At 54.9% G+C, this 26,616-nt stretch overlaps 1 protein-coding gene across 1 annotated transcript; it reads right to left on the bottom strand.

Moving 5' to 3' along the window:
* Positions 1-751: 751 nt before the first annotated feature.
* On the bottom strand, positions 752-25,950 carry MORC3 (MORC family CW-type zinc finger 3). Its single transcript, XM_078878271.1, has 23 exons — positions 25,674-25,950; positions 20,661-20,733; positions 19,979-20,111; positions 18,740-18,960; positions 17,751-17,895; positions 17,039-17,192; positions 16,570-16,707; positions 15,680-15,799; positions 14,726-14,823; positions 13,984-14,088; positions 13,212-13,334; positions 12,788-12,859; positions 11,999-12,050; positions 11,198-11,248; positions 10,516-10,785; positions 8,965-9,191; positions 8,245-8,461; positions 7,400-7,565; positions 6,396-6,592; positions 5,781-5,936; positions 5,012-5,185; positions 4,493-4,632; positions 752-3,662 (listed from the first exon to the last, which is right to left on the bottom strand). Exons 1-23 carry the CDS (start codon positions 25,725-25,727, stop codon positions 3,521-3,523), a joined length of 3,228 nt encoding a protein of 1,075 aa, XP_078734397.1. The 5' UTR covers positions 25,728-25,950; the 3' UTR covers positions 752-3,520.
* Positions 25,951-26,616: the final 666 nt, after the last annotated feature.

The following is a 26,616-nucleotide window of genomic DNA, read 5'->3' on the forward strand; positions in this document are numbered from 1 at the left end:
AGAATTGATAGCTTGAACACATTTAGCGCGGGGCCCTTGAAAGTGCGTGGCCCGTAGCACGTGCAGCTACTTGTACTACTCGGATAATCCGGCACTGATCGACAGTGTTCCACTTATCCTACCTTCTATAGCTGTATGTAGCACCTGAGTCCAGAGTTATTTACAGTTGTACATTAGATGGTACTGGTTAAAATAAGGAGTGTGGGTGGGGTGTGGGTTATTAAAAGTGGTGTAGGTATCGTGACGGCAAAGAGCAGAGGTGGGAGTGGTTAAGGAAAGTTGGTCGTGGACTCTGTGGTGTGCCTGGTCGGAGAGACCCCCCCCCCCCGTACAAACCCCGCGGTCACCGTACGGACCACCGCAGAGACACGACGAGACGGAGAGGGGAGTGCTCAGGGGCCATGCGTGTGGACGACCTCGAGCCCTCCACCGCCGTGACTTGGCGCTGGCGGCGAGTGGCTCGGAGCGCGTCAAGATCGCGAGGCGCCTTCGTGCGCGACGACTCCCGTCGCTGAACCGCGGGCGCCACGCGGACACGAAATAAAAGAAGCGCGCCGTGGTTTGACCTCGCGCAGCCGTTGACGTGGAGTCGGAGCGCAGTTGGAGAGCTGTTCGGGCCGTAGTAGCGGCTCGCTTTCGTGTTGTGGGACCGATAATATAATGAGTAGCGTTGGTGATGACGGGAATTGTTATCGAGGGAGAGGCAGTTCGTAATCGAGGTTTGTAAGGAAATGATATCCTGGTATTGGCATAAGGGGTAACATTTATTTGTTAAACCTGCGTATGAAACTGCGGTTATATAAATATAAAAATCACTTTTCTTTAAACAGGTCAACATTGCCATAGTTATGTTAAAACGGGGTGAAAATCGTGTGAAACAGGAGCATCATGTGGCCGGGGTGGAGGGGGTCGAGGTGGTGGCGACTTTCGTTGTGCGTCGAACGCTGCCGTGACTGCGAGCCGCAGGCGCGGGACGTCTCAGCAAGTGGCCCTTCCCCCCTTCAGGGCGAGCAGCTCCCCACGGAGGACCGTGGAGCTGCGTCCGACGACTGCGCTCGCTCCCTCGCTCCGCGGAACGGTGCCACGACGGGAAGAGGGGAGCGGAGCTGGCGCGCGACCCGTCGCGGCCACGGCGAGGTACAGCGGACGCACCGTGCCGAGCCGTGGAGGCAACTTCGGGCGCTTGCCGACACGGGGACGCAACCCGGCGGCATCACGGCGACCTGGACCTTCCCGACTAAGTAATCGGAAAAAACATCGGCGAATGCAAAACGCGCTCTACGAAAGCCCGTGGTGGTCAGGCGGAACGTAAAAAACGTGGAACTCCCGTCGAGTACGTCCCGGCGTGCCCGTGGCCGCACCGAGGTCGCACCGAGGTCGCACCGAGGTCGCACCGAGGTCGCACCGAGGTCGCACCGAGGTCGCACCGAGGTTGCGCGGTCCGAGCCGAGGGTGTGGGCACGCCGATCGGGGCCGTCCTCGTCGGTCACCGCCAACACCAAGGCCGTGCAACATACCAAACAAGCACAGCGCACGCGTACCCGGGTATGGAAACAATACGGTTCGATAAGCGTGTTTGCGCCCACCTTAAAATGTAACATTACATTACTCGCGTTTAACACGAGTCGCTTTCGTGGCAATTGTTATTACTACCTGTAGAGTTCTGGGTCAGATCGCCATAGTGCGAGCTCAATGCCCGTGTGTGTTGCGTGCCCTCCTCCACCCGACGCAGCCAGATATGTAAAAGCTCCCCCGACAGAACACATTATAAATTTGTGCGCCGACATTAACCTCATGGGGGCCGTGTTGATGACATTACACCACCTATTTAAGGCCCCAAGAAGACTGGAGGATATTTTCACAATCCTGAAAGCCGCCCGATGACGATCACGCAGTGGCGACGGCCAGTCAAACGTCCGCGCGCAATTAGTGAACGCGAGCGGATCGCTCTCCAGCGACCCGGTGTCGCTGCCCATGCGGTAACAATGTGTAGAGAAGTAAAATGGGGACGTGACGTCAGGTGTGCCGTTCAGTGCGATGACGTCACGTCTCCTAGGGTACTTAAGGGATACCCCGTGACATAAGCGGGGTCGCTGTGGGAACGGGTAAAGTAAGGGTGAAGAGGGAACCAGTGGGTAGAGAGAGGGATCGAATAGGGAGTCTGGGGAGAAGCCGGTGGTAGCCGTAGAGGTGCTTCTCTCTCCGCTCGGTGGAGTCGGCAGAGTCCACGATCCGACACGAGAGAGAGAGACACGAGCTAGCCGGCAGAGACCCGGACTCAGAGTAGGACCCCTAGCCCCTGGGAGTTGTGTACCCTGCTGTGTAATATTGTTCACCTTTAATAAACCCTGGCGAAAGCCCTCAACTTACCTCCGTCTCCGAGTACGTCCATCGGAACTTCTCTACAAATGTGTGGCCACGATAACTTTGCTTCATTTGGCCGTGTCAGGTGGTGGAGGGCGTACGACACACACCGGGCATTGCACTCACGCGCGATTTGACCCAAAGGTCAACAGTGAATTGCAATTATAATATTATTATTTTTATCGTCACCTAAAACATTTACAAGATCCGCCGACTCAAAAGGAATGCCATGACACATGCACTTCTGTACCCCATGACATTTCGGATGACCAAATGTTTGGTTGGGGAGGAGGGAGCTGATCTAAGCTGCTGGTGTAGACTGGAGCAGGTGACACACAAATAGAAAATAGTCCCCACACAGTTGATAGAGAAGATGTACATTGGATGCGGTGCTGCGTAGGATTGCAGCCAACATTAATCCCTGGGGACAACACAACCCTAAGCCAGGATGGGGGGGGGGGGGGGAGCGGCGGCGTTAGGTAAATCAATTTGGGTACAATGCTGTGTGCACGTACACAGGCTACCATTTGGTGGAAAAGTGGGGGGGGGGGGCAATTAGTCAGTGGAGAGGGTGGCAAGAGAAGGCGCGTCCGTCCACCCTCCTCTGCTGTGCGGACGATGGCTACGATGGCGGCGATGGCGACGATGACGTGTTAACAAACAATTGGGGGCGGCCACCAAAGTGAAGAACCGTTCCGCTTGAATCAATCCCGTGGTCCACGTCCGTACGTCCCCTGCCAACATATTGTCCGGACGTTTCCATCTGCCCAAAGATCTTTTGTCCCTGGGCAACGAGACCCACAGGCCAGGCCCCGCCGCGCGGTTTGCACGACGCCCGCTGTAACAGCAGAGCCACGCCGAGGGCTGTTTCCATTGCAGACGCAGCAGAGCCGATGTCGATGCCGTTGCCGCCGCGAGTCGAGACACGCGCGTCCGTCAGTGCCCCCCCTGGCCCCGCTTGGCCCCTCCCCACTCCCACGAGCCACATCAGAGATTTCTTGCGAGGTCAGCGTGTGCCACTGTTTTGCCGCGTTAGGCTTAGCACAGCACAAGACCTGCGAGGGAAAAAAAAAAAAACCCTATCGCTATTTATATTTTTTTAAAATAGGGTTGCCGAAGTCCACCACGGCCGTGCGAGGAGCCGCCCTCCCGCGTTTCAGGACGACGTGGACTTGAGCAGCTGTGGGACGATGTCGTCGACGAGCGTCGGGTCGTCCGGCATCTGGAATTCCGGGATGAGGTTCTGCAGGAGCCGCGCCACGTTCTGCCGCAGCCTCACGAGGCTGTCTCCGTCGGACCTGCGCCTCGACGCACAAGCGAGGGGCACGCGTCGTCATCATCGTCGTCATCGTCGTCGTCATCGTCATCATCGTCGTCATCGTCGTCATCATCGTCGTCATCGTCGTCATCATCGTCGTCATCATCGTCGTCATCATCGTCGTCATCATCGTCGTCATCATCGTCGTCATCATCGTCGTCGTCATCATCGTCGTCATCATCATCGTCATCATCATCGTCATCGTCATCATCATCATCGTCATCATCATCGTCGTCATCATCGTCGTCGTCGTCATCATCATCGTCGCCGCTGGCCATGATCTATCCACTGCTGGGTGAAAGGCCTCCCCCCCTCCCCTCCCCCAAGCCGCCACCATCATCAACACCAATGATTAGCCATCAACTATTCACCATTCGTGATTAGCCATCAACTATTCACCATTCGTATGCACAAAAGCAAAAAATATAATCCATGTAGCCTTTGTATTGAGCATTTCTTTTTATACTTTTTTACAAGACAAAGACTCCGGTTAACGAGCACATATGAAGGCCGGCACGGCACACGAGGGGGTGGGTGGCCGGCAACACACCCGGCCGCCTTTGTCTTCTCAGTGACGATTTTACCCCAACAGGTATGGTAATAATTTGAGGCCGAGTCGACCTAGAGGAGGCGCAAGACCGGTTCATATAATCGCCACTGGTGATGGCCGTGAGCGGGAATTGAACCCGGGTTCGCCAGGTTAGTAATGTAGCGCGCTAACCGCTACACTACCGTTAACCGCTCAAGACAAAGTCACACACACACACACTCGCTCTAACACACTCCCTGGCGTGTACACACACAACTTACATTCCCTGGGACAGGTAAATGGCTGTCTCTGTTTCCCGGGCCTCCAGCTCCACCTTCTCCCTCTGCAGCTGCTCCAGCTCGGCTCCGGTCTTCTCCAGCTCCGCCTGGAGCTTCCTCCCTTCCTCCGTCGTCTCGCTCGCCTTGGGGGGGCGGCAAACGACAGCGGGCGGGGGGCGTGAGACCGACCGCCCGAGGCGGTGCGCAGGCTCGCCAAGCGGCGGGGGGTGCGGGGTGGTGTGCCGTGCGGCACAGAGCATGGACCCCACGGCAGCAGTAGGGTTGGTGGATCACGCGTGCCATTCGTGAAACTTCCACCCCTACCCGTGGGGAATCTCCTGGCAACTTGGCCGCTGTGCCTACAGCCTGGGTGTGGGGGGGCCCAAGCCGACACTAAAGCACCACGGCCCCCCAGCAACTCTGTCGACAGGGCCCGGCGTGACGCACTGCCTGCAGAGTGGGACGCGTACGTTCATGAACTGCCGACCGGAGCGCTGTCCCCACCCCCCACCCCCCAACTACCGTGTCCGCGTCGGGGCCAACGCAGGCGTCCACGCCGGCGTCCGCGGCGGCTCCGGCGACGTCCGTGGCGCAGTCCGTGTTGGTGCCGGCCTCTGTTTTCACCGGAGTCTGGCCGGGGGCGGCCGCGCGCAGCCGGGCGCACTCCTCGCTCAGCCGCTCGTTCTCGGCGGTCGTCTGCGGTGGCACACGGCGCGCGGGCAACACGGTCAAGAGTGGCGAAGTGGAGTTTATTGACGCCTCCAACTAAGCCGTTCACGCATTTAGCGTTGGGGATGTTTTTGGCCAATGCCAGATACATTGTGTGTATGTGGGTGTGTTGGAGCTAGGCGAAGAAACTACAGAACACGGAGGAAACACAAGCAGGACACAGCGAGAACATACGAACGCCACTCGCACACACAAAAGACAAAGATTCCCCAGCATAGCCTTTAACAGACTGTAGGGGCAAGTGCTGTTCGCGAGCGCCGATGAAGGCCGGCACGGCACACATTGGAGGTGGTTGGCCAGCACCGCGCCCGGCCGCCTTTATCTCCCCAGCGGCGATATTTTTTACGCACCGCCCCAGATACTCATTTGAGGCCGAGTCAACCTAGGGGAGGCCCCGGACCCGTTCAGAAAATCGCCACTGGTGTCGGCCGCGAGGGGGAATCGAAGAACACAAACTCCACGCGGCAAGGCTCCCGAGTCGGGAATCCGACCCAGGGCCCCCGTCTTGTTGCGACGCACAAGTGTGTCGTGCCAAGATGGGCACTGGTCTCTCGGGGATCACCTGCTTGTGCCCCGCCACACTATCCTCGATCTCCTTCATCAGGTGGCTGATCACGGACGCCCACTCCTCCTCATCTTTCCTGAGCTTCTGCAGTTCCCGGCGCAGCGCGTGCACCTCGTCCGGCGCCGCCTCACTGTCGCCCACTGCCTTGTCCACCTGCGGAGCGGTGCCAGTGGCATACCGACGGGCGAAGACGGGAGCCTCTCAGTTTCTATAAGTGTCCGTGTGTTTCTATGCGAGTCTGTGGGTCTCCGTGTGACTGTGCGGGTCTTTGTGCGAGCCTATGGGTCTCTGTGCGAGTCTGCGGGTCTGTGTGTGAGTCTGTGGGTCTGTGTGTGACTGTGTAAATCTTTGTGCGAGTCTACGGGTCTCCGTGTGAGTCCGCGGATCTCTGTGCGACTCCAAGAGTCTGCGAATGTCAATGCGTGAATGCGGATTTCAACCCTGGATTCTCAGCAGTGTCAGGTTAACCATACAGTCAAAGCGTCCACAACGTAGGTCCAAAACCATGGAACTGCCTCCTCCTACAAACTCGTGGTAGTGTTGCGCACGTGCAGATCGCAGCTCGTTGTCCAATCGGCAGTTACGAGGCCCCGGCTGCGAGGGGTAACCCACCTTCGCCGAGCCAGCTGGAACGATCGCCACAAGTTCCGCCTTCTCCTCCGTCTGCTTCTTGTCCTCCTCCTTCACCACCGTGCGGGTCACCAGCTCCTGCTGCAGCTGCTGCACCACCTCCTGCAGGCGCTTGTTCTCCCGGCGCAGCACGTCCACGGCGGCGTCCACGGCGCTGGAGGCACGAGGGACGGCGCCCGCTGCGGTGGTCGTCATCCCCAATACAAAGACAAAGATGATCCCCCCACACGTATAGCCTTAACAGACTGTTGGGGCAAGTACCGTTAGCGGCGCGTATGGACTCGTGTGACAGGAAGGCACACGAGGGGGAGGGTGGCCAGCACCACGCCCGGTCGCATTTGTCTCCCCAGTGGAGATGTTTACACATTTTAAGGCCGAGTGGACCTAGGGGAGGCCCAGAACCGGTTTGAGATAACCGTCACTGGTGCGAGCGGAAAGCAAACTCGGGTCGCCAGGTTCATAGCGCAGAGCGCTGACCGCTACACTACCGTTACACGCACAGACCGACGCATTGACGTCCGATTGCCTGCAGGGCCCTCTCTACTCGCGGGAGGAACGATGCGTGGATTCGCCGATCAATAAAAGGTAAAGGTGGAGCCCTGCAATTTCTTGCTCATGCCACCGCAGGCAGAAGAGCTCCACTCGGGAGTGCTCGAGAGAGCCTCTCCAGTGAAGGTATTTTGACCTACTCTGTCAGACGTCTTGAACGAGGTGAGAATAACCACACTGCACAACGCATGTAACTCGGGGCCGGCTCGTGGTGAGCGCGGCTTTTGAGCCGAGCCTGAGCAAGGCCCCGACTCCGAACGCGGGCCTCAACGTACAACGCGGTCGAGGCTCTCGAGCGAGCGCGTGCGGGCGTGATATTCGACGCGTCCATCACTCGTGCAAGAAGCGATTTTAATCTCCGCACGCCGCTCGGCTCCGCCTCCCTCCAAGCGCGTGTCGCCCCCCGCCCGCCCCGTCCCTGTTTTGTCGGGCCCCACCTGCGCCCGCGGCGGAGTCGCCCGCATCGCCGCTGTCCTCCTCCTCGGCCTTGCACTTGAAGGGCAGCGTCACGGTCTGCACGCCGTGGGAAGACGTGGCCGCAGCGTCGCGGGCCTGGGCTGCCTCGTTGTCCGGCCCGGTCGACGCGTCCGCCTCCAGCTTCACCTGGACGCGCGCGCAAATCAACAATTCAAATACGCTTGCAACGCGCCGCACGCGTTTTGCCGAGATCCAGGCAGCCGAAACTGGCGCCATCGTCTGCTTAAGCCCTGTGGACCTATATCGGGATGTTTGGACAAGTCCATGGATGAGTGTGTTTACACCTGCGGGAGGAGACCGGGATATTGGAGAAAACCCGCACGTGCGAGGGTAGGTACAATGCGCAACATCCGTACAGAAGGCAGAAATATAAATTAATCCACTTGCTGCACTGCCATCGGCATGCCCTGGCGAGCCAGGAGACTGCAACCCCGCAGCTCAGCGGGTTTGGGAGCTTCACGACATCTGCGCGATCCACCAACCGTCGCCTCCACAGTGCCGCGTTACAGGCGTGCGCTGCCAGGCACGGGTCTCCCCGTATAACCGTTCAGACGGCATCATGCCAGAAGCCGTTAGCGAGCACCTATTCAGGCAAGCGTGGCACACAAGGGGGTGGGGGGGCGTAACCAGTACCACACCTGCGAACCTTTGTCCCTCGAGCGCTGGGCTTTTGCGCACTCATGCTCTTCAGGCACACGACCGAATCTAAGATGACAGAACAGCAGTCCGTAGGCGGCGGTACGGACCAAGCAGAGCACGCAACGCAGGCGTACGCACACACGCGCACGCACGCGGGGCCCCCCACCTTTCTCAGATCCGCGTCGATCTGCGGCACCCGCGGGCTCTTCACGTCGAGACAAATCACGTCGTCGTCGTCGTCGTCGCCGTCGTCGAAGGTGATGGAGGACGCGGCGCCCGCACGGGAAGAGGCGACGCCGTTCGCGGCCGGGGAGCTCTCCGCGGGCTCCATCCTCGGCCGCTTCGCTTGGTCCATCCCGCACGCCTCCAACTTCCGCTTCTCTCTACGCGGGCGCGCAAACAACGCGGTGAACCGCCGTTGGCCGACCAGCACGGTCGGCTACGTAGGGTGCGAAATAAAGCCAATGTACGTACAGGCGTACGTGACGGACCTCTTGGGGCGGAGCAGTAGGCCACAAAATACCCTACGAGAGGGGCCCCTCTAGCGGAGACCGTTCCGGTAGAAGTGGCCGTGAGCAGGGGTCGCGGAGCGTTCCACGCGGATTCCTCGTCTCGCGGGACACGGCGCCGACATGTCTCCGATGCGCTTACAACAATTTCACCGCGCGCTGTTCGGCACGATGCCCGTTGCGCTCCCCGAGAAACGAAGCCAATTGGCTATCCCGAAGAAGCTCCCGGACCGTGGACCGAGCGAAACAACGGACGCGGTGGCCCAACGGCACGCGACGGCGCAACTCCAAAAAACGCCGTCGGGAGAGCCGCGGAGCGCCACCGGCAAAGCCTCCGGCGGGGCACGACGGGCGAGCACAACTCGAGCGGGACCCACCGGTTGGCTACGCCGCCGGGGCTGGAGCCGGTGCCGTTGGCGCACGGGGACGGCTGCCGCCAGGCGCCGTCCGCGCTCAGGCTCTTGACGTCGCTGATGCGAAGGCCTTCGCACGCCGAGGAGGACGAGGAGGTGGAGGGGGACGCCGTGGAGGAGCAAGACGCCATTTTGTGCTGCGCGGTTATCCTCGAGATCTCTGCGACCGCCGTGGTTTCTGCCTGTATGGTCTGCAAACAACGACAAAGATCCCCCGCGTAGCCTTAGCAGACTTTTGGGGCGAGTGCTGTTAGCAAGCACCTGTGAAGGCCGGCACTGCACACAAATGGATGGGTTGGTGGCCAGCACCACGCCCGGGTGCCTTTGTCTCTCCAAAGCTGATGTTTACACACCTGCACCAGGTACTCTTTTGAGGCTGTGTCGATCTAAGAGAGGCCCCTGACGAGTTCAGACAATCGTCACTGGTGTTTGCCATGAGTGGGAATCAAATTCGGATCGTCGGGTTCGAAGCACAGCGCACTAACCACTAAACTACCGCCACCCCCCCCCCCGCCATGCCCTGCTCACACACACTCGCATCATCATCGTCATCATCGTCATCATCATCCACGTCCATGCTCTAGCCATTGCTGGATGAGGGCTTTCCCAAGCCGCCGCCATGCCTCGCAGTCACAGGACGCGGCGAACTGTCCAGCTCGTTAGATTGAAGGCTTCGGCGCCTTCAATGAGAATTCATATTTAGACTTAATGCGGATTTGCCTGCGTGTGCGACTCTTGTTGTCAGTTCGCTCAAGTCGCCCTCCTACAACAGGTCTCCGTAGACCACAACGACAAACCATGAGCACCAAACCTCCAGTAGGCCTGAACAAGGCCCGAAGAAGCCTGAGGTTAATCAGGCAAATCTGATTCCTGATATCACTTCATAAATGGGACTGCAGCTGCACATTCCACTGCTGCTGCTGGACAGACCGTCTGGGTTTACATCAGGCAGTTTGTACAGCTGCACTCACCGGTAACATTTGCCATCCTTTAACACTCCGGATTCTCCGTTTGCCTTTTGTGCTCGTCGGACGTTGGGTAGAGGGAGAGCGACTCAAGCAACTGGTGGTGAAGTCACACACGCTGTCACACCCGAATAAAGTTGACCTTTGAACCACCTGCTTCCTGCACACAAGCTGATCTCACCGCTCCATCTCCCAGTTGCACGTGCTTCCTTCCATTGGCTGGCTCCAAACATTTCCCTTGCACAAATTCTACAAAGTGTTTTAAATGAGATGTCCATTACTACCAAGCGCACGTGGCAACATTGAAGCCTCTGTCCGCTAACCAAGGTCAGCGGAGGTCTGAGGTTGCTGCATTCTGCAAACGATGAAGCCACTATCTTTCTACATCATCTTCGGCATTACGATTTAACAAATACACGTCATCACAACAGAAAAAATCCCCCCCCCCTCCCGCCAACGGCCAAACTTTAACTCCGTAACCGCGAGCTAGGAGACCCCGCGCGGCACGTGTCGCGTGAACATGTCGGGCAATTCGAGGACGTCGGCCCACCTGGCGGGACAGCTGTTTGAGATTCTCTTTCTCGCGCTTGAGGAAAGCCGCCTCCTGGATCACCCTGTTCATCAGGTTCTGCACCATCTCGGGCCCAGCGGCCTCCGCACCGCCCGGGATCCGCCTAGCCGTCGGCACGGACGGCGAGGCAGCGCCGGCGACGGGCGCGGCGGCGCCGACGAGGGTGGGTGGCTTCCCTGTGCGCAGCACCGCTGCGCTGGTTACGCCGTTGCCGTCGGTGACCGTGTGGATAACCAGCGGGGGAACCACCTGGACGGGAGAGTCGGAGAGTACGACAGGAGCGAGTGTGACGGGAGGGTACGGGCGGCAGATGCAGGAGACAGAAGACGCAGGCGAAACGAGCACGACGCAGTCAGAAGTGGAGCTGGGCTCTTCCCAATTATTTCCGTCATCGATTACTGTACCGGTTATCGGTTCTACTACTCGACCAATCGGGTTCCTCTCGGGGCAAGTGCTGTTAGCGAGCACCTAATTAAGGCCGGCCCGGCGCACGAGGGCTGATGGTGCTCTCGTGGAATCCACGAGAGCACATTTCAACAGAGCTAAGCACGCCAACCACAACAGTGATATTGACAGTGGGGCAGGCATTGACCATGGGAGTGGACGAGGAAATGTGGAGAGTGGAGAAGAGAGGGGGGGGAGGGTTTGGGTCAGGTCGTACCTGGTTCGACTGCTTAGCTTGGGCAGCCAGCTGCACTTTACGCTGCATTGCCTGCGGAACACGACCCAGATAACATGCGCACGCACAGTCACGCGCACGCACAGTCACGCGCACGCACAGTCACGCGCACGCACAGTCACGCGCACGCACAGTCACGGCACGCACAGTCACGCGCACGCACAGTCACGCGCACGCACAGTCACGGCACGCACAGTCACGCGCACGCACAGTCACGCGCACGCACAGTCACGGCACGCACAGTCACGGCACGTGCCATCACAGCGAGTACGCACAAAGGCGCGCGCTCGGAAGTGGACACGCAGATGGGCGTGGCGGTGCGTGGCCAACGCTTGAGAGAAGGAATGCCCATCCCGGAAGGGCACAACGAGATTACGAGCGACTCTGAAAACCCGCGTGCGACTCGGCTGTTCCAAGGACTCGCACACGCAAACACAAAGATCGCACCTTTAGCCTTCAAAGACTTTTGGGGTAAGTGCTATCCGTGGGCACCAATGAAGGCCGGCACGGCACATGAGCGGGTGGGTGGCCAGCACCACGCCCGACCGCCTTTGTCTCCCCAGTGGTGATGTTTACACACCACCCGTGGTACTCATTTGAGGCCGAGTGACACTAGGAGGCCCAAGACTGGTTCAGATAATCGTCACTTGGTGTTGGCCGTGAGTGGGAATAAAACTCAGATCGTCAGGTTCATAGTGCAGCATGTTAACCCCTACACTACCGCTCCCCACACACAGAGACACACACACAGGTGACGCACGGGGCAGGACAAGGTAAGCTCACCTCTTTCTGCAGCCTTGCATTCTGCTGTTGCTCAGCCTTCTCTCTCAGCTCTCTATGTGGATGGGAGAGAGCGACTCTTAAAACAGGGCTCGGGTCCATTCAGTCATACGAGTTGGGCGTAGGCTCTGCGACAGTCTTATAGGATCGCAGTCTTACGGGTTCGCTGCATGCTTTACGACAAATCTAAGTTGACCGTATGAAGAAAGACGGGAAAAAGCTGACGCAAAGCAAAACAACAGAAGGCCGAGCGTACACGGGCAGCAGCGCACGTCGTGAGATCAACTGACGAGAGACGAAAACCAATTCCTGAGCGGAGATCGAGAGAAGCGGCAGAGAAGCGGAGGAGAGACAGCAGAAGAGACTGCAGCAGCAGCAGCAGCAGCAGCAGGCAGCATCAGAGTGCTGAGGTCACAGCTGGGGAGAGGAGGGAGAAAAGGAGAATGGGGGAGGCCCTCTGCCCAGCTGTGGGGGAGAGTTCCAGGCTGACGACGACGAGGTTTCGCCGAAGGCGCGGAGCCGGCGGTCGCCACGGCGTGCAGCTGTGCCGCACGCGGCCCTCCCGCGCGTGCCGGGGGGAGTGCCGTCGCGCTCCGCTCGGGCGCGACGTCCCGTCCTACGTTTCGCTCCGCGCGACGGGAGATTCCGCCCGAAGCCAACGAAGCTCCCCGGCACGCAAAGGGGAAACGTTGGAACGTCGTCGTGCCAACGTGCGGCACCACTCGAACGCGCGCGCGGGAGGGGCCCCGAGGGATCAGGGCGTGCCGGAGGTGTCCCGGGTGGGCCGCTTACCGCCGGCGGACGGATTTCTTGTAGACGTCCATCTCGTCGGTGTCCTCCGCCTCTTCGGGAACATCGCAGGTCCTGGCGTGTGCACGAAAACCACAAAAGCCAACTGAGAACAGATATCCTCGAGTGTGCGTTTCTTTTCCCCGCAGGTACTTAAATTGGCCACGGTCACGGAAGCGTGCAGGAAGCGGTACGGCCGTAGGCCGCGGCGAGACCACAGGGGCTCTGTCGGGGGAGGGCGAGCCTCCACCGGCAGAGCCGTGATGCCGTGGCAAGTTCTTTTAGCACTGGTTTTTTTCTGCCGTCTGTAAGCTTTGGATCTACTTTGCCAGTTACGGAGGACTTTGAGCAAACGTTATTATTGAAAAAAACAGTGTTGCAATGTGGGGGGGGGAAAGTGGTGGGGTAGGGGGGAAGAGGGAATCACCTGAATTGTGGGTCGGGGTTCAGCCGGCAGTACCACTTGTCGGGAAGTTTGCCGATGTCATCCGGCAATTTGCGCCACTTGAGACAGCTGTCGCACTGAGCCCAGATCTGGTCGGGTTTCTCTCTGCCGGCGGCACAACGCGGGCGACGACGCACCATGAACGCCGGCCGGCAGCGCGCCAAAACACCTCTCGCCAAAACCATTATCGGCACCATCGCCATTTATTTCAAATCGTGGGGGCGCATTCGGTGCTCGCGTCATGACTACAACGTTGCACAGACGGGTGCGGTCGGCAGTAGTCGGTGTTGCTGTAACTCATGAATTACCCAATCAGGAAATTTAAGAAGAATGATTGAAATTTGGTGAAATTTGCGGTAACGTTCAAACCAAGCATTCCGATGCGTCTCGTCACGTGACAACCAATTACATACTCACGCGCATATTACATAACTTACAGCCCTTCGTCAAGTACATGATAAAGGCATCGCCAAGACCTTTTCAATCGTGGCGCTTGTTTGACCGTACTTCACCACGCGGGTCAGTGCGGGTGGGTGAAGGTTAACCGAATTTTTTTGTTACGTTTAATTTTTCGCATTCGATTATCGATAACGCTATCAGAACCGGACTTAACGACCATAACCCTGATCGGTGTTTCTCACATCACGGCAGTGGACCCAGCAACTGGAACCAAAGGTGCCTTTGTTTAAGAAGTGCTTTCGTTTTGTACGTGCAGGTATGTGGAGAGACAGGTTTGCTGTGTTTAGTTTCTCACATCAGGTCTTTGCTGTTGAAGGTGGAATCCACGAGAAACGAACTCAGATTGCTGCGGTCTCTCCAGTATTCCTGCAGCTTGCGATCCACGGCAGACAGCGTGAGCCTGAACGACAGCGAACACACACGGCACGCACAGCACCTCAAATTAGCACGGTTGGCTACGTACAGTGCGAAAGAAGTTCAACATACATACGTACATAGAGTGCGAACATGTCCGGAGGGGCAAGCCCGGCTCGTTCCCGATTCGCCCGTGTCGTGCGTCGCGCTCGTTCCGTGAGCCCAGAGGTAACCGGACTCATCAGGCTAAGTCTGAAAGGCCTCTGAATATATGCAGAGCAGCTGTAGCCTTAACACTTCAAAACGCAGTTGGAAAGCGTCACGTAGATAACGCAACGCCCTTTGTCTGTCACCGCCGGAGGAGGGCCTCACCGTGCCGCGTCGGACACGTTTGACCACACTTCACCACTCTGGTCAATGCACGTCGGAGAGACGGCGAGAACCAATCATCTTTGGGGGTTTTTTCAATGCAATTATTGACAACGCCGAGGTCAAGACGTCATCGCGGGCCCGAGCCGCGCCTCCAACGCGTCCACGCTACCCTCCGCCAGAGCCCTCAGACGGCCCACAGGAGACGCGCAGCGACCCCTCCCCAGGACCCTGCCCCCCCGACCGTCACCCGCCAATCCGGTCACCGTCGGCAAAGAACGCCAGAGACTGGCATCGTGGGCCCGCACGCTCACCTGTACTCGTTGGTTTGGTCAAAGTCCTGCTTGTTGTGGGTGGGTTTCAGAAAGTCGCACTCGATGATGCCGATCACGCCCTCACCCACCCCGTTCACCTGGAAGATAGCGGCGCGCGTGTAGAGAGCGCGGTGAGCGGCGGTGCATTCAACGCACGCGGCGAGCGTGTGGTGTTGTGTGCCGAGTGGCTTACACGTGACGACTGGTGTGTGGGGCTAGCGGGGTGTGTGTGTGTGTTGAACGATGCGCTTGTGGTGTGCAAGATGAGCAGCGCGGGTTATATGTGGTGTTGCGAGTGGTGTGACTGATGAATGGCGAGCAGTGCGCGTGGTGAGTGCTTTGACTGGTGGTATGTGTGATGCGTGCTGTGACTGGGTGAGTGGTATGCGCGGTGAGTGTTGCGAGTGATGGCTGGAGAGCATGGCGAGTGGTGAATGCTGTGGGGAAGGGGTGTGATAATATTTTATTTATACTGCGTCGGCGTTCATGCGAATCGCGTCTCTCACAATCGCTGAAGAACCACGGACGAGCGGGAAGGCAGCAGCAGCAGCCACGTGGTAAGGAGCCTGTGTTGTCAACAATTGCCCAAGCTCTGCAGTCCACCATATATTAAGATGAGTGTTTAAACATGTGGGAGGAAACCGGAGCGCCAGGTAAAAAAAAACCCAAGCGTGTGAAGGGGCAACGCTCTATCCCATACAAAAGGGACAGTTGAAATTAGTCCGCACTTTGCTGATACCGACCTCCCCTGGCGAGCCAGGATACGGCTCTCCTCTCCGTGACTCTCACGGGGGAAGGGAGCTTCGCAACATCAGTGCGGTGATCCACCAACCCTCGCTGCTACTGCTGCCTCCACGATGCCGGATTACAGGCGGCGACGTGCGACAGCGTAGCCAACACCGCCGCCTCCCAGGGGAAAGCGTTGCGGGCGGTGAGTGTGCGGCGTGCATGCACCTGCAGCTGACACTTCATGCGCTCGTAGGCCTTGATGAGGCGGTTGTGGTGGTACATCATGATGCCGTAGTGCACCTTGCTCTTGCAGTTGAACCCAAACGTGACCTTCACTTTACGTTTCTACAGAGACAAGAACAAAGCCCTTACAGACTGTTGGGGCAACGAATAAACACACGCACTCTCGGTGACCAACACACGAGGCAACTCTCCGAAGGTCTGCCCAGGATACGCTTACAATTCTGCAAGTTGGACTCATGCCGCGTCCAGGTGTGTCCACATCTCAACACTCCGCTCATCAACTTCTATTCCTCCACCCACGACCAGAATGACTGTTTCGTCTCATCCGCACCGTGTTAAACCCCCACCAGAATATCGCAGGTCATAAGAACTCACTCACTCACCCACTCGCTCACTCACCGACTCACTTCCTCACTCACCCACCCACTCACTCACCCACTCAATCATTCACCCACTCACTCAAGCAATCACTCACTCACTCACTCACCAACTTACTTGCTTGCTCACCCAAGCACTCACCACACCGCAGGTCACCTCACTTCTCTTTCTGCTTCTTCCCTCGCACTCCGACTGTGGAACTCACTCTCGTCGTCTCCCCCCTGAGCTCTTACAACCTTGCTTTAGTCTAGAAACGGGCCGCACTCCGACCCATCTGAAATGCGACAGTGTTTTTTTTTCATTGCTGGCCGCTTGCGAGTGTTGGGCTTCGACAGAGACGCATTGGTTGTTGGGAGCGGAGAACCCAAGGAGGGGAGTAAGGTGAGGTTAAAGGGGAGCCGCAGGAGCGTGTGTGCAGGGGAGTAAGGTGAGATGAGGTGAGCGGTAGGAGAGGGTGTGTGTGCCCCCACGGCCATGCTTGCATGCTTGTGTACCATGGAGGTGAGGAACATGGGCTGGTAGATGTCGTGGTCGATGTGAGCCAGGCTCTTGGCGATCAGCTGAGTCTTCACCTTGGCTCCACGCAGGATCACCTGGGTGCGCGGCTTCAGGTACAGGATGCTGCAGTACGCCTGCAGAAGCATCATCGTGATCTTCATTGTTGTCATCAACATCATCAAGATAATCATCGTCATCAACAACAATTCACATCCTCAAGTCGCTTACACACACCGACACGCACTCCACAACACCCACTCCCCCAACACTGCCCCAGAGTCATCGCCTCGCCACACGAGGGCACGGGACAGAGCCACGTGTCGTGAATTACCCGAGACGACCGATAGATGCACCACCTGTGCTCCCCACTGAGCCACCTGCAAGCACGTGGCCTGCCACACACAAACACACACGCGCGCGCGCACACACAAGCGGTACGCAGGCGCACGCTCTCCCCACACGTACCCGCAATGAGTACTCGCTGTCCGGCATCTGTCGCTGCCTCTCCCCGTAGCTCTGCCTGTTGTTCAACCCCAACTGCTCCTCCACCAAGTCGTGGGGGATGAGGATGTCGTATTTGTCGGTCTCAAAATCGAGCTCCAGCGATTTTGCCCGGTTCCTGAGACAGACCGCGCGAGAGACGGTGACACAGGCCCCGACTCAGAAACACACTCTTGCAAATTCAACTTAAACGGTGCTAGATTTGAAGTTTTCGTGACTGCAAGGGTCCATACTCATTGGTTTTTTCGGTAAAGTCACATGGGAAAAAAAAAAGGAAAAAAATTTCAATCACGACGTTTTGGAGGCAACACAAGCTTCCGTCTTCAGGTGGAACCGTCACAGCAAAATCGCTGTATCAAGTGGAGAGAACTCTAAGAGACACGAGATTATATACAGGTTAAGGGGGGGGGATAAGTTAACCCGCCTTTTGTTATGCTGCAGGAGATTAGGGGGAGAGCGCCGTGTCTCTTAAGAGTTCTCTTCACTTGATACAGCAATTTTGCTGTGAAGGTTCCACCTGAAGACGGAAGCTTGTGTTGCCTACGAAACGTCGCGATTCAATTTATGTTCCTTTTTTTTTTTTACCTACGTGACTTTACCGAAAAAACCAAAGAGTATTAAACGGTGCTGTTTGTTGACGTCTGCTTGGCGTTTTTGGGGCCTCCTCCCATCTTACTGGCGCAAGTTCCAAATGATGATCTTGGTTCCGGTGCGCGTCTGGATGGCGGACAGCTCGGTGAGGAGCTGCTGCTCGGTCCTGAACAGCGAGTAGTGGAGGATGTCGCGCAAGCTCACCTCCCGGTCCTCCACAGGCTCCAGCTTATGTAAGCGCCGGCGACGGGCCTGTGTTAAGGTTCGACTCCAAACCAGGGATGGGCTATCGGATTATGTGATATGCGGCGCAACAGTGTTCCTCTCCAGAGAATAAAAATGACTGACAAAATAGCACATTGTACCCAAGCGCAAAACTAACTTCTGGAGGATAGAGAGCCGGCTTCATCCTACACCGAAGCCGGATTGTGTTTTAGAAGAAATTTCAGTGCGAAGTTGTGTTGCTGTTCGGCACTTATCCTATGGCAGCAGGGTGGTGGCGCAGTGGCGACCCTCGTGCCCCACAGGAAGAAGTGTCTGGGTTTTATTCCCGGCTTGGGTGCCTGTCTGTGTGGAGTCTGTATCGTCTCTCCCTCTGTTCTGCATGTGTTTCCCTCTGGGTTTCTCCCTTATCCTCCTGAAGCAACAAAAAAAAACACAATGTAACTGGTATTGGCCAAATATGTCATGCTCTTTGTAAATTCTCTGTAAATGACTCAATTGGGATTACACAAAGGACACCACCATCCCCGAATGAACAATTGGCAAGACCCTCATGAAAAGGAGTCATGAAGCTCTCCTGGGTAAACAAGCGGAATACAAAAACCCTCTACAAAACCGGCAAAACTGAACAAGGTCCGGCGCACGCCGCTGCTTGCTATTCCAGAGCAGCCAGTCGTGCCCCATCGTCTGATCATCGCGGCAGTCGGATGTCCCGCATCCTACGCCGGCGTCCGGCACGGGATCTAGCGAGACCGGGGCGCATTCAGCGTCCGTTTGGTCCGTACGATTAGCCGCGATCGAGAGCGTCCGGTGGGGGTGGCGGCGAGGAAAGCACCGGCGTCTCAGCAAGGATATGATCCTTCTGGCTCCACACGGCGATGGGCACAATGATGGTCTCCTGGTTGATGGCCTCCAGGTAGCTCTGCGACAACATCCCCACGCTCATCTGCGTGCCGTTCTTGGTGAAGACAAGGGCGTCGCGGCCCAAGCGCATCGAGCCCGACTTGAAGCCGTTGCCATACATGCCGATGGGCACGTGGTTGTCCACCTTCTGCTTCTCGCAGAATCCAAAGCTGTGGAGTGGAGCGAGGGAGCGGAGGGAGTGAGTGGAGCAAGGGAGTGGAATAGTATTGACAATAAGTACAAATTTCTCATCGATAGATTGTATTTGTTTCAAGAGGAAAGGCCCAACGAGCTGTTAGGCTCCATTTCATGAGTGTCCTGCGACAACACAGATGTTAGTACACGGTACGGAACTTGGTTACGATCATGGTTACGTAGGTGGGCGATGCAGACGGCGAGTATCGGAATGTGCTTTTCATGTAAACGGGAATATGGAACCGGTAGAAAAACGTGAATAAAAATAAAAAATACAACATACCAAGCATGATGACATTCTTTTACAGACAATAATTAAGGGAAAGAAATGCAATTTAACCAAGTGCACACAATCAGTAGCTAGGATCTTCGAGTGCCATTCACACAGACCTGGGCTCACGCTTCTCTTACGCGCGACTGTGGAGCATTGCGGGGAAAAAGCAAATAAGCAGAACTCTATTCTCTAATTACACCAGGCTGGTAGAAGCAGCCCCTCCCATGATCAGGGCAATTTCTATTTCCAGTTTATTTACATTTTATATATTCCAAGAGTATCCTGATTAAATTTCGATTTAAAGCTTTCGTGACTGCAGGGATTCATCTTCTTGGTTCTTTCGGTAAAGTCACGTAGAAGGGAAATAATAAAATAATAAAATAAAACATAATAAAATAATTCTCACGACGTTTCGGCCACAACGCAAGCAGCCGTTTTCTCACCTGAGCCGTCCTCACCTGAGGACGGCTACTTGCGTTGTGGCCGAAACGTCGTGAGAATTATTTTATTATGTTTTATTTTTATTATTTTATTATTTCCCTTCTACGTGACTTTACCGAAAGAACCAAGAAGAAGTATCCCGATTGTGCTGGCATTGTCACAAGCCGGAGTATCAGACCGGATTTCCTACAAAACAGTGGAAACCTGAATGCGAGAGGACGGCCAACGGAGGCGGATAACGCAGCGACACCTGCGTCCGTGCGTGTGCATATATGTACCTCAGCATCTTGTGCAGCTTGTCGGGGCACATGCCCTTGCCGTTGTCGCGAAACATGAGGCACTGCTCTCCGATAATGACCGTCTTGTCGATCCAGATTTGCTTGGCGCCGACATCGGGGTCGTACGCGTTGTCTGCGAGGTCACGGGACAAGGTCCCGGGGTGTTAGGAGCGACGTGACAGGCAGACGCTCCACCAGTGCTCCCCGCTGTGTGAGAGCTCGTTTCAGGTTTAAAGTTTGTTGTGGTTAGCCAAGTTGGGAACTCAAGAGGCCAGGGTGAGCCTCGTTTGCAAGAGTGACCATGGGTCACCATAGTGACAAAGGAATTTAAAAAAAACTGAGTTAAACAATTAATCAAACAGCAATCAGAGAAAAAAAAACAAATATAAATCATAACAATAACGACAGCATGACAGAAAAAGTCTAAAACATTGAGCAAACATAATACATGTTACGTAACATTCATTTCCTGTTAGAAAAGTTGGCTGGGACAACCAACTTCTAAAAACCATTCTGTTCGGAAGGTTAAGTTTGCCCGCCTGAAGGTAAAAATGTGGCTAATTATTTAAATAAACCTGTTAAAAACATTTTTAACCACACAGAAACGTCGTCCCCTATCTCTGCAAAAGCCTTCAATAAAAAAGAATGTTTATTATTGTTGTTGTACATCACACGGACTCACCGATAAGCTCGGCAAATGCACTGAAAGGCCAGGTGTGACTGGTTGAGTTGGTGTGGAGGTATTTGCGATTCACCTGCAATCACCACAAGCAAGCGCGCACACAAAACAGAAGTTCACAAGCAAAAGGTACCTCGTTCAAATCCTGGAAGGGGACTGGTTCTTTCGGTAAAGTCACGTATAAAGATAAAATAATAAATTAAATAATAGCATACGACGTTTCGATTGCAACACAAGCAATCATCATCAGGTATAAATGAAATAACAACAAAAAATCTGACCAGAAAACTATAGACAGACATATAAGCAGACAGATATCACCAAGATACATAGAGAGAGTAACACAGGTACAGAGAGGGAGATCGTCTCTGTGGGGTGGCCTTAAATAGACAGAGGGGGGCGGAGGCAGAGAGAGGGTGGGGTTAGAGAAAAAAATCACATGTCAATGAGTACGAATAACGCGTAGTAAAGTACGCAGGCTTGAACATTAGGAGAGACTGATAAGTGCTCAGAGTAAAAATAGTAAGCTTCACATTAATCCCGGGGCGTTACTTTTACCAATGCAAGCTGGCAGCATCCGTGGGTATCTTGTCAAGGCAAGGGCTGAATAAAAGTAAGTTAGACGGAACGTCACCTGACCACGGTACACTATCAATTATGGTTGCACCAATTGAAAGCGACCATGTGTAGTTTTGGCAAATATACAAATTTTATTTCATCCTTCCTGAGTCTGGCGGCGGTAGGACAGCATCAAGGGGTGCGTGTCGAGTGGACTTGAGGAGTTCCACAAGGCAGAGTCTGGGTGGATCTCGAGGATTGGGAGAGCGTGTGTGGCACAGCACGAGGCTGACGTGGTCCGAGAAGCAACAAACAGAATTAGAGAGAGGCTTCCCACGTGAAGGCGGAGTCCTCTGATATTTGGATGTTGTTGCCAGTCCCCTAGTGTAAATGTGCAACTGTGTAGGGCCGATAAGGTGGTGGTGGTAAAAAACTTCTCACTGGTAAAATTGGCCGATTGCTTCGGTGTATTGCAGGGATGACCAAACAGGGAACCCCATGCCACTGAACATAACAACTGTATTTGCTATGCGCTGTCTATCTTTCTGTAAAGACGTGTTAACATTTTGTTGTTCATCCAATAAAAAAATAAAAAATCAATTGTCTTGTGACACCGTGGATTATCGCTTATTTACGCAAATCTTTTGGGAATCTCGGTTCATAACACGCCATTGGCAATTGTATTTCGTCGCTAATTCAGTAAACCAATCGCCACTGATGTAGAGTTAGAGGTGGGCCTGTGGTAAGATTTCCCCGCTGGGGTAATAGTTTTCCTGGAAGTGGTAGACGTCACACCAAATATGTGAGTGTACCTGATGCCACTTCATATAGCTCCTCGGCATCACTCATCTTCAGCACGAACATTTAGCCGCGCCATCGGTGTAAGCGAACACAACAATATTTACGTACGCACAAAAAAAAACCCAGATTACTACGTATTATATGTTCATATGTTTTCTATAAAACCCGTTTTGCAATTTACACATAGCACTCAGTCTGACTAATGCCAGGGAGACCCCCCCCGCCCCCCCACAGCGCATCAGTGTTGTTGGTATTCACGGAATTCGTGACATTTTTCGTCAATTTTGTTACGAATTGTGGATGAAGGTCTAATTACGACGACCCCCACCCCCCGCTGCAACCAACAACAACAACAGCAATAACAGCAACAACAGCAGCAGCAACAACAACAACAGCCATTCGCAACAATCAACGAGAGACGGAAGAGCGACCGACGGCGACGAGATCCCAAATAAACCAGTCCGAGAGAAACGTCTGGCCGATCCAGTTGCCCAACCAAATCGCTCTCAAAATCGCGCGACTTTTGCTTTGCCCGCCTCTGAGAGAGAAGAGAGAGAGCAGTTGCGCAACGAGGACATTTCACCCTCGCATCGTCTTCAACGCCCGAACTACTTTATTTACACGTTTTTATTTAACTCACTCTGTTGTTGTTGTTGTCGTATCCTCAAATCTTGTAACTCAATTTTAACCCACTTCCCAATATGGTATCGACTGCAAACAAACTTGGTATACTTATGTCTAACTGATGGGAATACTATATTCTATCATAAAAATTCAAAATATATTTTTAAACAATCTTTTTACACGCGTTTTATTACTCACTTTATCTGTTGTTGTTGTCGTTTCCTCCAATCTTGTAACTCAATTTTAACCCACTTTCCAATATGGTATCGACTGCAAACTTGGTATACTTATGTCTAACTGATGGCAATACTATATTCTATCATAAAAATTCAAAATATGTTTTTAAACAATCTTTTAACACGCTTTTTATTTAACTCACTTTGTCTGTTGTTGTTGTCGTATCCTCAAATCTTGTAACTCAATTTTAACCCACTTCCCAATATGGTATCGACTGCAAACTTGGTATACTTATGTCTAACTGATGGCAATACTATATTATATCATACAAATTCCAAATATATTTTTAAACAATCTTTTTACACGCTTTTTATTTAACTCACTCTGTCTGTTGTTGTCGTATCCTCAAATCTTGTAACTCAATTTTAACTCACTTCCCAATGTGGTATCGACTGCAAACTTGGTATACTTATGTCTTACTGATGGCAATACTATATTCTATCATAAAAATTAAAAAAAATATTTTTAAACAATCTTTTTACACGCTTTTTATTTAACTCACTCTGTCTGTTGTTGTCATATCCTCAAATCTTGTAACTTAATTTTAACTCACTTCCCAAAATGGTATCGACTTTCAACTTGGTATACTTATGTCATACTGATGGCAATACTATATTATATCATACAAATTAAAAATATATTTTTAAACAATCTTTTTACACGCTTTCTATTAACTCACTCTGTTGTTGTTGTCGTATCCTCAAATCGTGTAACTCAATTTTAACCCACTTCCCAATGTGGTATCGACTGCAAACTTGGTATACTTATGTCTTACTGATGACAATACTATGGTATTGTCATCTATCATCTATCATTAATCATTATCATTAAAAAAAATTTAAACCATGTTTTTTTTTTATATGGGTCTAATTGTCCACGCTCAACTGACGTTGGCTGTAAAGCACCACGGTCACTTACGTTATGGCAAGCTTCGGGGCCACTTCCTGGAGTCGTGGAGTTTTGCCATTACTCGTACGGTACATTTTACTAAAGCGTGTTTTAAAAAAAGTATTTCTCAATATTACTTATTTTTTCTCAAACGCGCAGCGCGGGGTGAACTCAGTCGCTACAAATCGCCGAGTAACATCAACGCTCGAAAAGCGGTGGGGTCAGCGACCGGTTGCGCAACTGGTTGCAGAGGCGTCCACATACGGGCGATTCAGTTGCACGCGACCAGTTAGTTGCACGCAACCAGGTGGTGGTGGTGGCAAGGCAGTTGACCGCTCAGCGGGAGGGGTCAGCGGAGCTGGACGAGGCAGAAGGGCAATGCCAGGGCAGGGCACAAGGGCAGAGTCGGGCCGTGTGGGCCAGCGAATATGAGAAGGCAAGGCACGGGTACAAACACAATGAGAATACAGGGCAGTGCGAGCGAGGAGAGGGCAGTCTCAAGCAGGGGCAGCAGAGGAGCAGAGAAGACGCGTACATAACGCGGATCTGCCATTAGGGAACACTTTTCGCACAGCACGGAACGCGCCCCTTATAACGCAGAACGTGCCCCTTATAACGCGAAACGCGCCCCTTATAACGCGAATTGCGCGTGTTATAATGCGGAACGCGCCCCTTACAACGCAGAGCGTGCCCCTTATAACGCGCCTCTTATAACGCGGTTTCCGAGCGGTCAACGACGAACTAGTTCCTTGAGCAGCGCGGGTGAGCAATACAGAACGCGCAATGACAAGAGAAACGGGGCGACGTAAAAATAACAATTATTTGTCCCCGTACGCACTTGTACGTTAGACTTCTTTCGCACCGTACGTAACCAACCGCGATAATCGGGAGGTCCAGCCATTTCACTTCCTTGCCTAAGTGCGCGTACGTAGTATCTCGCGAAACTTTATCGATACGTTATTTATTGGGGGGAAGGGAGGGGAGGAATTGGTTTCGCTTAACATTTCAGAAACGCATCTACCGCGTTAAACGAGCACCGAAACGTGTATAAATGTGGGAGGGGGACGAGGGGGGGACGGGGCACATAGCCGGGCCCCCTACACCTCTCCGTGTCACCGCGAGTGACTTGCCAGGCACGCGTCGAGCGGCGGCAATTCCCCAGGTGAGCGAACAGGGTCGGGAAGACAGGCCAGGTAGGGGGGCAGCAGAGGGAAGGGCAGGGGGAGGGGAAGGGCGGGAGATAGGGGAAGGGAGGTGGAGGGTATTTGAGGGGCAGGGGGGGCAGGGGGGGCAGCGGTGGGGAGATAGGGGAGAGGAGGGAAGGGCAAGGAGGGGAGGGCAGGGTATTTGAGGGGCAGGGGGGGCAGGGGGGGCAGCGGTGGGGAGATAGGGGAGAGGAGGGAAGGGCAAGGAGGGGAGGGCAGGGTATTTGAGGGGCAGGGGGGGCAGGGGGGGCAGCGGTGGGGAGATAGGGGAGAGGAGGGAAGGGCAAGGAGGGGAGGGCAGGGTATTTGAGGGGCAGGGGGGGCAGGGGGGGCAGCGGTGGGGAGATAGGGGAGAGGAGGGAAGGGCAAGGAGGGGAGGGCAGGGTATTTGAGGGGCAGGGGGGGCAGGGGGGGCAGCGGTGGGGAGATAGGGGAGAGGAGGGAAGGGCAAGGAGGGGAGGGCAGGGTATTTGAGGGGCAGGGGGGGCAGGGGGGGCAGCGGTGGGGAGATAGGGGAGAGGAGGGAAGGGCAAGGAGGGGAGGGCAGGGTATTTGAGGGGCAGGGGGGGCAGGGGGGGCAGCGGTGGGGAGATAGGGGAGAGGAGGGAAGGGCAAGGAGGGGAGGGCAGGGTATTTGAGGGGCAGGGGAGGGCATGGGGGGCAGGGGAGGGGGCAAGGGAGGGAGGGAGGGCTGGCTGCTCACCTCAGAGGGGCGAATGCCCCTTTCGCTCAGCTTGTAAGGCCTAGGGGAGGCCATAGTCGTGGGCCGCAGCTGCCGCTCCTGCTGCTGGCTCCCGCCCTTCCCGCTTCAGCTGCTTCTCTCCCCCGCCGTGTACTCTCTCCCGCCCGCTCCTCTCTGTCTCTCTCCTGCCTCTGCCTCTCTCTCCTCTCTCTCTCCTCTCTCGCGCTGCCTCTCCTCGGCTCCTCGTCCGGGTGTTGATTTTCAGCGTCGGCCCTCCCTCCCGACGCACACGGTGACGTCATCCGAACCTCCCCCCCTCTCTCTACCGCGATGACGTCACGCCTCCCCACCGACATGACGTCAATTTCATGTAGGATTGCACGCCCGTTCGGAAAGACGTCACGGCGACCCGGCGGGGGGGGGGGACTTCACGACCAACAAAGGGGGGGGGGGGGATGGCTTCACATTTCCTTGCGATTACGTCACATTTCCTTGCGATGACGTCACATTTCCTTGCGATGACGTCACATTTCCTTGCGATGACGTCACATTTCATTGCGATGACGTCACATTTCCTTGCGGTGGCGTCACATTTCCTTGCGAAGACGTCACAGCGTATGGAGAGGAGGGGCGAGGGGGGGGGCTACCCATGACATCTGGGTCTGCCCCGTGACCTCCTCCTGCCAGCGGGCGTTCGACGCGTCACGTGGCCACAACGTGCACCTAGCCTGGCACAAGCGCCGTGGTGACGTCACCGCCACTTAGTGGCGAATGGCGCTTGTTGTTGTTGAGGGGGGGGGGTGGAGTGGATAAACGACGGGAAGCTGTGAGGTCAAAACCGCGTTTGGATATTAACCCCGAAGATCAGCAACGTTAAGTTTATGGTAATCGTAATAGGGGGTTTTCCCCTATTTTCTGGCAAAGAAACTGAAACCTTTTTTACAAGGAATCATGTGTGCATTAA

This window comes from Lampetra fluviatilis, chromosome 50 (genome assembly GCF_964198595.1).
Source record: "Lampetra fluviatilis chromosome 50, kcLamFluv1.1, whole genome shotgun sequence".
Classification (NCBI taxonomy): domain Eukaryota; kingdom Metazoa; phylum Chordata; class Hyperoartia; order Petromyzontiformes; family Petromyzontidae; genus Lampetra; species Lampetra fluviatilis.